This window comes from Quercus suber, unplaced genomic scaffold, assembly GCF_002906115.3.
Source record: "Quercus suber isolate HL8 unplaced genomic scaffold, Cork oak 2.0 scaffold_17, whole genome shotgun sequence".
Classification (NCBI taxonomy): domain Eukaryota; kingdom Viridiplantae; phylum Streptophyta; class Magnoliopsida; order Fagales; family Fagaceae; genus Quercus; species Quercus suber.
In genome coordinates this window covers 504,970-520,080 of record NW_027069482.1, presented here as the reverse complement: position 1 = coordinate 520,080, position 15,111 = coordinate 504,970, and the positions used below count along the sequence as shown (strand labels likewise).

The 15,111-nt window shown below is 32.9% G+C and overlaps 1 protein-coding gene across 1 annotated transcript; it reads right to left on the bottom strand.

The window, feature by feature from the left end:
- Nucleotides 1–849: 849 nt before the first annotated feature.
- LOC112028200 (uncharacterized) lies at nucleotides 850–9,282 on the bottom strand. Its single transcript, XM_024060863.2, has 7 exons — nucleotides 9,179–9,282; nucleotides 8,965–9,059; nucleotides 7,527–7,627; nucleotides 4,950–5,019; nucleotides 3,037–3,064; nucleotides 2,895–2,955; nucleotides 850–1,094 (listed from the first exon to the last, which is right to left on the bottom strand). The coding sequence occupies exons 1-7, from the start codon at nucleotides 9,189–9,191 to the stop codon at nucleotides 989–991; spliced, it is 474 nt and encodes a 157-aa protein (XP_023916631.1). The 5' UTR covers nucleotides 9,192–9,282; the 3' UTR covers nucleotides 850–988.
- Nucleotides 9,283–15,111: the final 5,829 nt, after the last annotated feature.

Genomic DNA, 15,111 nt, shown 5'->3' with positions numbered 1-15,111 from the left:
AGGCCCAATGGATTTATAAATAGAGTAGTTGCTTAATTTAAGTTTATCTTAAAGGCCCATTTAAAAAAAAAAAAAAAAACAAACAAACAAACAAACAAACAAACAAAAAGTAAAAGGGAGGCCCAATCTATTTTATATGAAAAATTAAAAAAATATGATACCCAAGTAATTTTTAAAACTGCCAAACTCCTTAATTTGGGCTAAAAAGGCTGAAAAAATTAAACTAATATAAATTTCATAGAAGTCCAAAAAATGGGCCCAATTTATGGCTTAAACCCGCCTAACCAACAACTCTGACCTGCCCAACTAGTGGCCCAAAACACCGGATTCGACCCGACTATTCGATCAAATACAGGTCTAAGATCCAACCACCCAACCCAAACGGGTTGAGTTCGGTTCAAGTCCAAACCCGAATCGGCATGACCTGTGGACAGGCCTAGCACATACCAAAAGACAAAAAGTACCCATACCAATGCAAATTAAGAACACAAAAATCTTTCCACAAATAAATTACAGTGTACAGTTTTGGAGAGATCTAGCAAGTGGTCATAATAAAAGCAATACTGCACTATCAAAAGAACATCCTAGCCTGCATCTTGGTGTAAAGGAAACTTTGATGACATCCTTCACCATGATAGGATAATATTCAGGTTATACGTAACGTTTCAGTTACAATGCAAATAAAAAATTGGTAAAGAAATAAATTTGAATATATGCAATGACACCATCTCTTATGAACTGCAAGGGTTAAAGAGGGGCTTTCATTTCCTAAGGAGTTCTGGAATCAACGGGATTTTGTAGACAAAAAGCTTACTGTTTATGGCCCCAAGACCCAAGGTTTGCAAAGCATACACAGAAAAGCCAAATCACATTTCATTCAGTGCAAGCAAAATTTTTTTTGATAAATAGTGCAAGCAAAATTTACAATGTCTTCTTTTTTTTCTTTTTTCTTTTTTCTTTTTTTTAGGAGATAGGTATACAAGAAAATTTACAATGTCACATCAGGATCATCATCATAGTCAAAATCCGGATCACCTGAAGACCTCATTCTTTTTGCATCCCTTGGGCCAGCTCTTCCCTTCTTCGGCTTTCCCCTGTGACACATTTTTTTTATTTTTATTTTTTACATTACGAGGCCAGAAGTTATAAAGAATTAGCCACAAGTAATGTCAATATTGTCATTAACATTGTGTTTGGAAAATGAAATTTATATTTTCATGGAAATTTTAAAATGATGGTATTTTTTTCAAACCCATCATTTAAAAACAATCACCTACAATCTAGATAAAAGCTTCTGCAACTAGCTTCTTTTTTTTTTCTTTTTTTTTTTTCTTTTTTTTTCAGGAAAAACAAAACAAATCTCTTTTTTTATTTATCATGTTTCTCATCTCCTCTTCTCAAGAAATTATACAGTCCTCATGGTGAACCATGTCACTTATCTACTAAAAGACTCTTACTTGTTTAAAATTGTTGAGTCAGTAATCAGTTTCTGTTTAAGAGAAATTTCTGACTTAGCAATTTTAAACAGATAGGAGTCTTTTAGTAGAATGGTAGACCACGTCACTTGTCCACCATGAAGACCATATAATTTCTCTCTTCTCAAACCAATACAAATCTCTCCAATCAACAAAACCATTGTATCTTGAAATTTTTCTAAATTGGTAGATGAAGATCTCCTTAACATATTATTGTTGAGCCATGTCGATCTCCGCAGACGCATCTACCTTGGCCAAGTCTATGTGTGCGTTTGGAATGAGCTGAATTTTTCAGTTTATCTCTACTTTCAACTTATTTTTACTACTATTTATGGGTCCCACTATATTTTTTGATACTATCCATAGATCTTACAGTACTATTCAGCTTATTTTTTAGCATTTTTTTCTACACTTTTAACAAAAAGTTTTTAATTTCAGCTAAATAAGCAGTTCTAAACGAATACTATATCTATGCCTTTGAGCTTAGTTACAGCAACATGTAATCAATAATTCATCACCAATGACTAGCTATGTCCACACTAGGGCACATAGAATTCCACAATCACAAACCAGTTCTTCTCCACGAACTCTCTGAAACTCCTTTCCTTCAAAACAACATCATCCTTGTCGTCCACTTTGGAGTCCTTGTACCCATCAAACTTATGGTTGACATGTCGAAGTTAGCAAAGGCAAAGTCCTTGAAATTGTAACCATGAATGAACAAATCAACGAAATGTTCTGGATCTTACTGGTGAGAAGTTTCATTTGTCATTTGGTTCTTTGAGAAGGATGAGGTCTTTGATGTGTGTTAAATTAATGATTGTTCTAAAATTTTAAGCTATTAAAAAATAATGAATTTAATCATTTAACTATAATTCTAACACTCTGCCTCACGTGTGGGCTTAAACTCCCCCTTAATAAGTGGGACTCAACACCTGATATTTTTAACATTTTTAAATGGGAGGTAGAGTAAAGCGAGGGATCGAACTTAGTATCTGTTGATATAATATCATGTTAAATTACTGACTGTTTCAAAAGTTTTAGCTGTTAGGAAATGATGAATATCTTTGAACCATAATTCTAACAATGTCGACAATGCCTTCGACGACTTTAAAGAGGGTTAGAGAGAGTGAGGAGAAGAATATCAAGGGATTTGGAAAATTCTACCTGTTTAGACAGAATTTTGAATCCAGGATTTTGCCTCTACAAATTCCGGAAACGTGTTCCAAGGACAATTTTCAAATTTTGTTTCAAACTTGCCAAACTTGAAGATTGCAACAAAAGAATTTAAAATACCAGCGTAACCTAAAGAGTTAAGCGCCCAAACACATGGTAAAATTTGTTCAATTTCAATCATTTTCAAGCTTGGGTAACATTTGTAATATAATCATTAGAGTGATAAAGTAGCAGAGTACTTACTGGCCATTTGCATAAATACCTCCACCCTTAGACCGACCAAGACCGTAGTCTGATCTCCCATCTGCAATGAACACAAAGGAAGGAGAAACAATAAGAATTTAGAAAAGCAAAACAGTCAATACGTTCACTTATATAGGCTCACCATCTCGTCCAGCGGCAAGCTCTTCAGCCTGACAAACACAGTAGAACATATGTTAAAACCATGTTAAAATAAGTCAAAGAACCTCCTGGTGGACACCATTATGATCTATATTTTTAAGAGAAACAAAAAAATAATAATAATAACAAAAGGAGCAAATGACTTCGTAGTGCAAAAAATCTGATTTTGGAAGGATTGGAAAAAGGGAAATAAAGGGACTTCACAGTTGACCAATAGTCTAAAGTAAATCTCAGTATATGACTTCCTCTCTCATGCAGTCGATAATGGAGAACATTTTGCAGTTATAAATGAAAAATAGAAATCAATTCTATGGAGTAACACATCCCAAAGGAAAATTGCCCTTTACTGTAGAGTTGTATGTTTTGCCATGAACAAAAACAAAACTAACGGAAAGTATCATATCCACCACCATATTCTTAGTTCTCTCTTGGCCACAGCCATATTTTATTTCTTAGCTGTTTTGTCGTCCACAGGGAAATGGGGGGCTGGAATTTCTTGATTTTAAATTCGTATCTTGAACCTGATGTATTGTTCATTGATAGATTCATTGTTCCAATGCTTTTGATATTACCCAATGGCAAAGGCAAACCAAGTGATATAACCTGACTGCAATTTATCAAGTGATATAACCTGACTGCAATTTATCAAGTGATGGCTTTCAATGAGCCTCAAATCAGTCATCTCAACTAACATTTAGACGCCCCAAAGACTTAGAAATTTGTTATCTAAATTACTTCGCCTGGAAATGCACAAAATTATCAATAGAACACTAACATCAAGCAGCATGCAAACCTTAAGAACTTAATAACTGAAAAAAAAAAGAAGAAGAAGAAGAAGAAGAAGTAGGTATTTACAACTAGAATAACCTTTGATCACTAATACAATTTTTAGATGCTAGCAATATGGGAACCAGAACATAAATGATGACCGAAAGAATAGAAATTTCCTGATCATGGGTTTGCCTAAATGTAGCTGAACTGCTCTAGAGATTCAGCCGTGATACATAAATGCAATGCATCCCTCAGAGTCAGAGGCTCTGGCTGGTAGAGGTAGGCATAATCATGTGGCTGTCTTAATTTGGGGTAAATACAGCAGGATCTCACCTAGAATTTTTTTTTAGATCATGAGATCTAATGGATATTACAATGATCAGAAACAATGGAAAATAAATATGAGAAGCCCTGACATGGATTCCAACTCCAACATCAGAATCGACTTCAATAAGCAGGATAATTAGCTGCTTATAAATGCTACATACCTGTGGGTTTAAAGTCAAAATGGGTTACTATTCTGAAGGCACTCTTTTGAAAATGAAATGAGAGTGAAAAACCAAGCATACCCTTATCTATCATCCTTTATAAATCAAGGAACAGGTCAGATTTTTACAGATACCCTTCCCAGTGCTGTGTTTTGGACTCTGGAGAAAGAGGACTTGTCAAAAATTCTTTTAACATTGGCATACCCCCACCTCATTTTGTTCTCCTTTTCCATTATCAAGGGGAAAAAAGGTATAGATATCAAAAGAAAAAGGAGAACGGCACCCTGTTTGTGTTCCAATATCATTATGGATTACCATCAGAATATATCACATGTGCAAGTACATAAAGACACACCCATTCAAACCAAAAATACTTTGGCAATAGGTTATGACAAAAGCAAACATATTAACTACCAACTGAGCACTTCTAGCTCAACAGCAATAAATGGCATAAGCAGAAATGTTAACTACCAACTGAACACTGGCTAGCAGCTAGAATTTACAGTAAAGTGATGAAACAGCCCGCCTTATCTTGCATGAAGGCCACTTTTCCAAGAAAGACAACAAAGCAGAACAAGAAAAGATTAAATAGTAAATGAAGTGCCTTCAATAAACAATTGAAATTCTATATACATACAGCTGGTGAGGTGACTGAAGATAATGAGAAGAGCCTATCTTCAGGCTGAAACTTCCTAGACCGCTTCAAGCTGCACCACAAGTTTTCAAGTGGTTAGGTTTCATTGATATCAGATGAACAACAACCCACCTCATCTAAAAAAATATTAATTTTTAAGTATGTACACATGCATAATGCCAGAAACATCAAGCTATGTACGTCTTAATATAATATAAAGGAAAGGTCCAAAAAACCCCTATAGTTTTATCCTTGTGACAAATTAAATCCCATGCTTACAAATGTGCCACTTCAAACCTTGCACTTTCATCATTGTTCCAAACACTTGGAAATTATGAAACACTTGAGACCATAGAGAATTTTGTTTGGCCCAATAATGAAAGCATGGGGTTTAAAATGGCACATTTAAAAGTATGAGGTTTAATTTATCACAAAGATAAAAATATAGATTTTTTTTTTTTTTTTAGGGATTTTCCCCTATAAGAATATATTAACATCTAGGATCCACAATCTAAAATGTTGTTTCTATGAAGATATGTCTAAGGTTCATCAGCTTTTCAATGATTTGCATCATTGCACAGCAAATAATGTTTTTTTTCTCTAAACTTCCAACCAAGTTAGATTCCCTCAAGTGACAGATATAGTTAAAATTCCCATTTAGAGGAATGACATGGAATGCTATAGAGAATGAACAATCTAAGACAGAGGTTAGATTGTTCATAATTAACCTTTACCTAATTTACTCAGAAGCATCTGACTTCCTGAGACTAATCTATTCAGTTTAAAAAAGGATATTTATCTCTAAGACAGCAATTGGGACTCTTACTGAAACTACATGTCTCCAACATGTTTCAAACAGCACTGGAAATGACCCAACTTTTCCTTGAGCAGCATATATATATATATATATGTCCATTGATTTTTCTAAAAGTAGGCCACGGTAAGTTTTCTTTCCATTTAAATAATTAACAGCAAATTGCAATTTCTGTCCATCAAACATGGAGACAGTTCAATTTGGTCCCCTGGTTTCAAAAGTTCTAATTTAGCCCTTTAACTGTCAAAAGTGTAACTATTTAGTACAACCATCTATTTTCCATTCAATTTTGGCTTATGTTGCTAGTGGCCAACAGAGACGTCTGCTAATTCAGCATTATCTAGTGTGGCCCTATTAAACATTTTATTTCCCTTCTCCTCTCCTTTTCCTCTCCCCTAAGAAGCATGGAAATTGACACTAACACAAACATGAGACACAGCAACACAACAATTCTTAGAAATTAGGACACAACATGGTGGGGATACGACAACTAATTAATTAATATTTTAGGTAATATTATTTATTTATAGGCATAATTTATGCTTATTTCAAGTTTTGAAACAAATAACTATCAAATCTTTAAATACATATCTAAAATCAGAGGAATTTTTTTAAAATAAAAAGATTTTTTTTTCCTCCCAACACAATGAGAACAAGCATGCAAAGAGTGTCCCTGGTGTGTCAGACACAGAAATGCCGGCAGTTTTGAAGTGTCCATGCTTCTTACCTTCTCCCTTTCCTTTTTTCTTCTGCGCTATTTCTTATCTTCCTCACAACATTCATTATCACCAAAGACCTTTTCCTCATAGTAATAGTACCACCCACCTAAAAAAAAAAAAACCATCACCACTCACCATTTTCCCAATCCAATTCTTAGTTATTCCCATTAGCCCAAAACCATTACCACAAATCACCCCATTTTACCACCCATCCATATACTCATTCCTCTTCCTCCATGCATACCTTCACTGTCCAAGTTCCATTTTCACATCTCCATTTACATACTGCTTATTGCCAAAACTATGCTTGTGTTTCGAGAGCCAGGGTCCTTTGTAGGTGTGGCCGTCAATTCTGTTGAAGGTTCTGAAGCTGTCCAATTCACCCTTGAAATCACCTTACAATTTACCCAATAATTGTCTCATCCTCTTTATTGTTATTATCATATTGATTAGAATAATTACTATTCAGTTTTGCACCAACTTGTGCATTGAATTGCTATAGAAAAAAGAGAGGGCAATGTCACTTTCAAAAGAGGACCAAACAACATAAATGGCAATATATAGGGATTCAATATAGTGCCACCATGACAAGCTGCTTCCCCCCTTCTCTCCTCTCCAGGGTCACAATAGATAACTGTTTAAGTTTATTCTTGAGCTTTGGTTCAAAAACAGGTCAGAAAAAGAAAATCGTTTGTGAGAATACTTCACATAGTATACAGATACAAGACAAACACTGAAACCTTAAGAACTTCACCAGATCATAAATGTGACTTGGAGGTGTTAAAGGCACAGGTATCTAAACCAACAAGAAACATGACAAGAATATGAAACAAAGAAGAAATTCGAAAAAGCATAATTAGACAGGGTACTCCTAAAATAAATTTCAAAAATAACCCAGTCTCTGTATTTTCACTAAAAATTATCATGCATTTGGAGTTTAGCACACATACATTCAATCCATATAAACGCCAATGAAAGATGAGGGAAATGTAATCATAAAAGTAAAAATTGAAGGTAAAGAATATCTCATTCTCAGTCACTTCATACAAGGCAGTGTTCTTAGATGAAGATAGGAACCCTTCAAAACCTTTCAGCACATTGCCACATTGGCTCGGGTCCTGTAGATAACTAGTCTCCATATCATAGACCTGGAGTAAAAGCAAACTATTAGGCTCCAACCAAATCTTCATTTTACTGTATTTGTGTGTGTGTGTGTGTGTGTGTGTGTGTATGTGTGTGTTGTGTGTGTGTGTGTATTTTTAAATAATAATAATAATAAAAATAATAATAAAAAATATGTATTAATATTAGCGCATAAACTGCTTATCCCCGGGGGCGGGCGGGGGGGGGGGAGAGGGGGAAGAAGGTTGCTTAAACTATTTATCCCTATTTCATTTCAAAATTTAAACAAATGAAAGATATTTGCATGTTTGTACATGCACATGGGCTTAAAAATCTTCCTGGATTTAGGAAAACGGGAAAGAAAAAAAGGAGGTTGGAATTCTTAGCCAGATTCACCCATACACCACACCATATACAGTTTTAGCCACAAATAATAAGAGCTAGACACTGCTGAAAATTTCTTGTTATATGTAATGGTGATGGTAAACCCAATGGCAACAAATTACATTAATATTCTATATTAAATGACGCATACATAAGATGCTAATTTGCTACTTTCAAGTGAAGGATATTCCTAGAAAAACCTCCAAAGAAACCTCTGGAAAGATTCTACCGAGCAGGTAAAGGTTTAGGCAAATCTATTGTTTGAAATGAAAAAATAATAATAATAACAATCATGGGAGAAGTTTTCTGATAGTTTAGGCTCAATCAAATTAAGTCCCTCTTAATGGTCTTAAAACGACTACCTTTTCCTCTTGCAAAGTGAGGCTTTCATAGGTAGCTTAAAGTCTGGGCTTGATAAGGAAATAAACAAGGAAACAAACTGCGGCAAATTCGTTCATGTTTGAGTGACGTCTCGTTTTAACTATTACATTATTCACTCAAGAAATCATAGTTGTACCAATTTCAAACAACCATTTATCACTCATTTAAAAATCCAAATTGGGTCAATTTTGTGTCCATTTTGAAGTGCTAGATATCTACTTTCCAATGAAACAAGTTTCACTCAAATAACACGACAACCCAAATAAGACACTGTTGATGATTTGGCACTAGGATTTACCAACACATTATTGAAACCTAATACATGTAAACATTCACAGTTAACACAAAATCATATACAAATTTGAACAAAGGATGCTATGTTAGGTGTTAAAACATATTTTTGCATTGGTTTAAGCATAGCACCAATCCTTTCATGTTCACATTCAGCTCCCATTTGCACTATGACCCCTTTTGCATTTTTCTCAAATACCCATAATTTCAATACACTGTTACTCGTCCCAACCAAAAAAAAAAAACCGTTATTAATAATTGCTAAATTAAATTCCTGAACAAGCTATAGAAAAATAGGAAAATTTACCTGCTTCTCGATGATTCGAAGCTCTTCGTGGAGCTTGGCTCTCCTGCCAAGAAGAGAAGTGAGCAGTGCCGATGGGTTCAACGAGGCTTTTTGCCCTGAAATTTTCAAAATTCAATTCAAAATAATTCGACATTTTTTAAAAAATCATTCAAATTCAAATTCATATCTACGAAGGAATTAGTAGTACAAACAAAGATAATTATCCAACGGCTACCTTCGGATTCCATTTTCGCGCGAAAATTTTGACGGTGAAAAAAAAAAAACCCTAATTTCTCTGCTAGGGCACACACGGGAGGGAGGGGTTGATTTTTAAATTTAGGGGTAAAGTTGGATTAGTTCCTCTACGGGCGTTTTCTCTTTCGAGTTACGTGAAATTGCCAATCATGTTTCGCCATGTCATCATGAATTTTTTGGGTCCCTTTTTACAGCCCAATATAGAAATATGGGCCAGATTGCAAATGATAAACGACGTCGTCGCCATTATCCTTAATATTTTTTCCTGGCCTTGGCAATAGTGTAAAGTAATAATGAAATTATTACGAATTGGTTACGCGACGACTAGATAACGTTGAGGTGAGCTGCTTGAGTACGGCAATGTGAGTGAGACCCACTTCACCTTTTGGAAGGAAAAATATTTTTTTTTTCTTTTTGAGAAACAAGGGCATTTAGAAATTTACAAACGTCTACAATTCTCAGGACCTCAAGTACGTGTAGTTCACATGTATACTCTACCTCTTATGTATACTCTACCTCTTATGTATATCAAATAATTATAAGAAGGAATTCTTTTATAATACTCCTAAGTAGGGGTGGCAATTCGTGTTCACGTGTCGGATTCGTGTTAGGTCAACTCATGAGTATTTGACTATATAGATCAACATTAACCCGACATGTTTATTAACCAGATCAAGATCTCTCAATCCTAATATGACTCATTTATTAAATAAATTAATCGTGTCGACTTGTTTATTAGATTTTATCAAAATTTTAAAAAAATTATTAAAAAACAAACAAATAAGTATTTTTAATATAAAATTAAGAACTAATGTTTATTAGATTTTATCAAAATTAAGAAAAAATTATTAAAAAACAAACAAATAAGTATTTTTAATATAAAATTAAGAACTAATGAGTAACTGCATCACAAATAATCATTCAAAACTAAAGTATATCTCAATATCACAAATAATTAATCACAATATGTTAAAGAAAATAAATCACAACAACTAATAAGTTTATATACCTAGAGTTTGAAGGGTATATTAGTAAAATGTCATTTAATTAAACGAGTTAAATATGTCAAACGAGTTCTATGTGTTAAACACTAACTCAACCAGTTTATTAAATGAGTCAGTTGTATCAACTTGAATATGACACAAACTCATTAAATCTCAATTCATAACCTATTAGATTTGTGTCGTATCATGTCAAGTTCACGAATCGTATCCAATTTTGCCACCTCTAGTCCAAAGAAGCAAGAGATTTCAAATTTAGATCTCATAGATATATTAAGGGTTTAATCAAGTCAACTCTTTAAAGTTTGAGAAGAAAATTCCAAATTCACAAATTATTTAATTTTTTATAAATTATTAATGTAATAAATAATTATTAATTAAAAAAAAAGATATTGGTAATAATATACGAGATAAAACGTTGTGGAATAATGGATTGCAATTGTATCATAGATTTTTATCGGACTAAGATGGGTGAGCCATCAATGAAGAAGATTTGTTTTTGGGCGAGATCAACCGGTGGATATGATCGCATCTAAAAGGTAAATAGATTCGTGGTCCCACTTTTCCTCAAAAGCAACGCTCAAATTCCTAAAGCCAAAAAGCTTCTGAGTCAAAGCCCCAAAAAAGCAAGGCAGCGTTGATACTACGCACCGGCCCCTCTTTTTTTATATTTTGGATTTGTTTTTTAAAACTTTTTAAAATTCATTCTTCTGGCTTTCTTTTTACTTTAAAATTAAAAAGAATTCCGTACAAATACTATACATAAAAAAGATGTTAAAATATGTTTTTTTTTTGAGAAGAAGATGTTAAAATATATTAATTGTCGGAAATTAAAGATGAATTTAATCACCACATTATTATAATTTAGTGAAAAATTGTTGGTTGTATAGATGTATAATATGCTTTGAAAAAGAAAAAATATATTTTTTTTAACTTTTGAGTTTTGTAACCCATTGTCCAACAGCCAACTCATGGTTTTAGATTTTTAGACCCTGTCCCTTTGCAAAATCTTTTCCTCATTTGTTTATTTATCTTTATTTTTATATGGTTCAGGTAATAGATGTTTTAAAATCATTTGTTAATGAATTATTTTAAGAAATTTTGTATACCACTTTAAAAACTATTAATATATACATATATATATATATATATATATGAGAGTAATTATTGGGTATTTTCGAAGTATCATAAAATAAAAAAAGATGTTAAAATATGTTTTTTTTTTTTTTTTTTTGAGAAGAAGATGTTAAAATATGTTAATTGTCGGAAATTAAAGATGAATTTAATCACCACATTATTATAATTTAGTGAAAAAATGTTGGTTGAATAGATGTATAATATGCTTTGAAAAAGAAAAAAAAAATATATATATTTTTTTTTTTGGCGAAACTACAATATTGGTCCCTTAAGTGTACTCTATGTGCGCAATTGGTCCCTTAAATTTGAAGCGAGCACAATTAGTTTCTCAAGTTTTAAAATTGAGTTGTATTAGTCATTTTATTAACTGTCGTTAGTGGTGTTACTTATATAACTAACGAAACAATGACTTGACATTTTTTTTAATGACGTGGCAATTTTTTAAGTAAAAAAATTAATTAAATGAATTTACACATTAAAAAAAAAATTGACCCATTCTAATTCAAGTCTTAATCCTAACCCGGTACCAAATTAAAACTCATCATTAATTCTTGCAATCGTTTAAAAAAAAAAAAATTGACCCACTCTAATTCAAGTCCACTAATTCTTGCAATCCCCTTAGGCACCAACTTTCTGCCTTTACTGTTGTCTCATCTATCGTGGCCTTTGCCATTGCTACTCTCTTTATCTGTACCTCCATAGCTACAGCCAAGTTTGCAACACATGATGGCTTGGTTATGGTCTACCTTGCACCAATCAAACTACATAGGATTCCTATCGACTAGTTCTTCCATAAAACGTAATGCCTTGATACTGTGAGCTCCGAGACCTTGGTCCACGTCTGCTCTTCTTGACCAGAGGTTTCTGTTGTTGCTAAGGCACGATTTTCTGCTCCGTAGCTTTGCTGAAAGTTGAAGTGAGATCCAACCACCCCGCCACAACGAAAACTCCTCTGTCTCCGGCCACCGAATACAATTGTATCGTCCAATTGTTGTGAATATTGTAGTCGTCCTCATCTTCTTCTTCTTCATCTCCTCCATGATCGATATCGAGCTTTACTCTGAAAGATAATGGTTGGCTTGGAACTGCTCAATCTCTCTCTCTCTCTCTAGCGGGTTTGTGAATCAGACTGTAAATGAGTTCTAATTTGGTAACGGGTTAGGATTAAGACTTAAATTAGAATGGGTCAATTTTTTTTAATGTGTAAATTCATTTAATTAATTTTTTACTTAAAAAATTGCCACATCATTTAAAAAAAAATGTCAAGTCATTGTTTCGTTAGCCACATAAATAACACCACTAACAGCAGTTAGTAAAAGGACTAATACAACTCAATTTTAAAACTTGAGAGACTAATTGTGCTCGCTTCAAACATAAGGGACCAATAGCGTAGTTTCGCCTTTTTTTTTTTTAACTTTGAGTTTTGTAATCCATTGTCCAACAGCCAACTCATGGTTTTAGATTTTTAGACCTTGTCCCTTTGCAAAATCTTTTCCTCATTTTTTTATTTATCTTTATTTTTATATGGTTCGGGTAATAGATGTTTTAAAATCTTTTGTTAATGAGTTATTTTAAGAAATTTTGTATACCACTTTAAAAACTGTTAATATATATATATATATATGAGTAATTATTGGGTACTCTCGAAGTACTATAAATGCGTACTCCTTCCTCTCACATAACTGTGGACTCTAGTAATTAAATTTATGGTAGGATCCACAATTCATGTGAGAGGAGAAGTACACATTTATGGCACTCTCAGAGTATTCAATAATTTTTCATATATATATTAGAATACTAAGTATTTTAACACACACATGGGGAGAGAGAAGAATGTTTTAAGTATGTACTTTTTAAATTATTTAAAAAATATTCATCTAAAATAAAGAGTTTTTTTTTTTTAATTTTAATATGAGTTAAAAGTTTAAGATAGTCCATAGTTCACAAACTTACTAGAAGCAAAAAATTATTTTGAGTGATAAAAAGACAAATTTGATGTAAATATTTTTGTTTTATATATATATATATATATAGCTTCGCCCCCTAAATTATATTTTAAATTTTTTGTAGGTCCTAAGAAATTAAAGAAGGTTTACTACTTTATGTTATGTTTATTTTCATGAAAACCCTTATGTGAACATAGTTTTTTATGTTTTCCTATGTTTGGTAATATAAGAAAAAATAGGTAAAATGAAAACTATCTCTACTCATTAGAAAACCTTATTAACACCATGACTTATTATTTTAGAGGTTTTAATAGAGAGAGAAAAATAAAACTCCTAATCATTATGGTAGGTGAGACCTAATAAGGTATGTTAACTACCTTTAGGTTTTTTTTTTTTTTTTTTTTTTTAGAAACCAGACTATTAGTGTCTAGGACTTTATTCATGATAAAAGAGAGGAAACATCAGTGAACATCAAAACAAGCTAAGAGGCTATGTCCTCAGGTAATTCTTCTAACCAAACCTGAGTGCCCCTACAAGTTTTTGCTTTTTTGGCTAAAGCGTCAACAACTGCATTACATTCGTTGAACATGAGTGAACACAGATAGCTAAAAGTCCAAAGCTTGAATGCAAATATCTTCAATGACATGGCAATATTGTAAGACATCTGAGGGCCCCTCCAAAATTGCTTGAATGACTATTGAAGAATCTCCTTCAAATATGACTTATGTAAGGCCTATCTCCTTGGCAAACTGCACCGCTCTTCGATAAGCCAGTGCTTCCATTCAAACCACAGTCGGAGCTAGGGGAACTAGCGTGGTTAATGCTCTAATGGCCTACCTACGCCCATCCTTAATCATGATGCCTAAGCTAGTAACAAATTGTCTGACTTAAACACCGTCATATCGAAGTTAGCCTTGAAGATTGAGCTTCTAGTGGGCACCAATGTTGGACCGGAGGTGGCTTGGGAATAGCTATAGTGGGTTCTCGAGCATCTAGGANATATTATTTAATACCAATAGAAATCCTACTCTAATTTAATCTAAGTATATATATGTGTGTAGCTCTCTCTTGGATGCTTGAACTTCGATCTTTACCTTCCACATCTCATAAACACTTATATTTATAAAGTGACCACCACACTAAGAATGTGCGGTGCACAACAATTTTATTAAAAACCACTGTATATAGTTGACAACATTTGTGTCAATATTATCAACATAAATAATAAATAATGAGTAATTAAAATTATCAATTCCATTCCTAGTCCAATCCATACCAAATCAACAGCTCAATGCCAATATTAAAAAAAAAAAAAGGAAAAAAAAGAAGAAGTATACACTGGATGTGGGGTAAACCTTTCCCATAGAATTACACAATTGAAGGAGCAATTTTGTGCAATTAAAAATGTTTTTTTTGTCTTGGGTTCTAGTTTGCTCAATTGGTAAAGTCTCTTATCGCGGTAAGTAATATGAAGTCAAATCCTATTTATACAAAAAACTGATTGATGTCTTAGCTTAACGATAAGAGTAATCATAATGAAGTGGACGTTATCGGTTGAAATTCTATAATATTATCTTTGTGTTTGTCAATAGCTTGTATCTCAACAAAACTTTTTGGTGTTCAACAGAGATCTCTAGAGTCCAAATCCCCTTTCTCAACTATTGAGAAATATATTGTTTATTTTAAAATGTTATCAAGTTCTTTATTCTCCATTTGAACCATCCACTTTCATAATTAGCCATGTGTCTGACTTTTGTTCAAAAATTTATTTATATATTTACTAAAAAAATAATTTAAAAAAATTATATTTTAAAAAATATTTAAGTTTA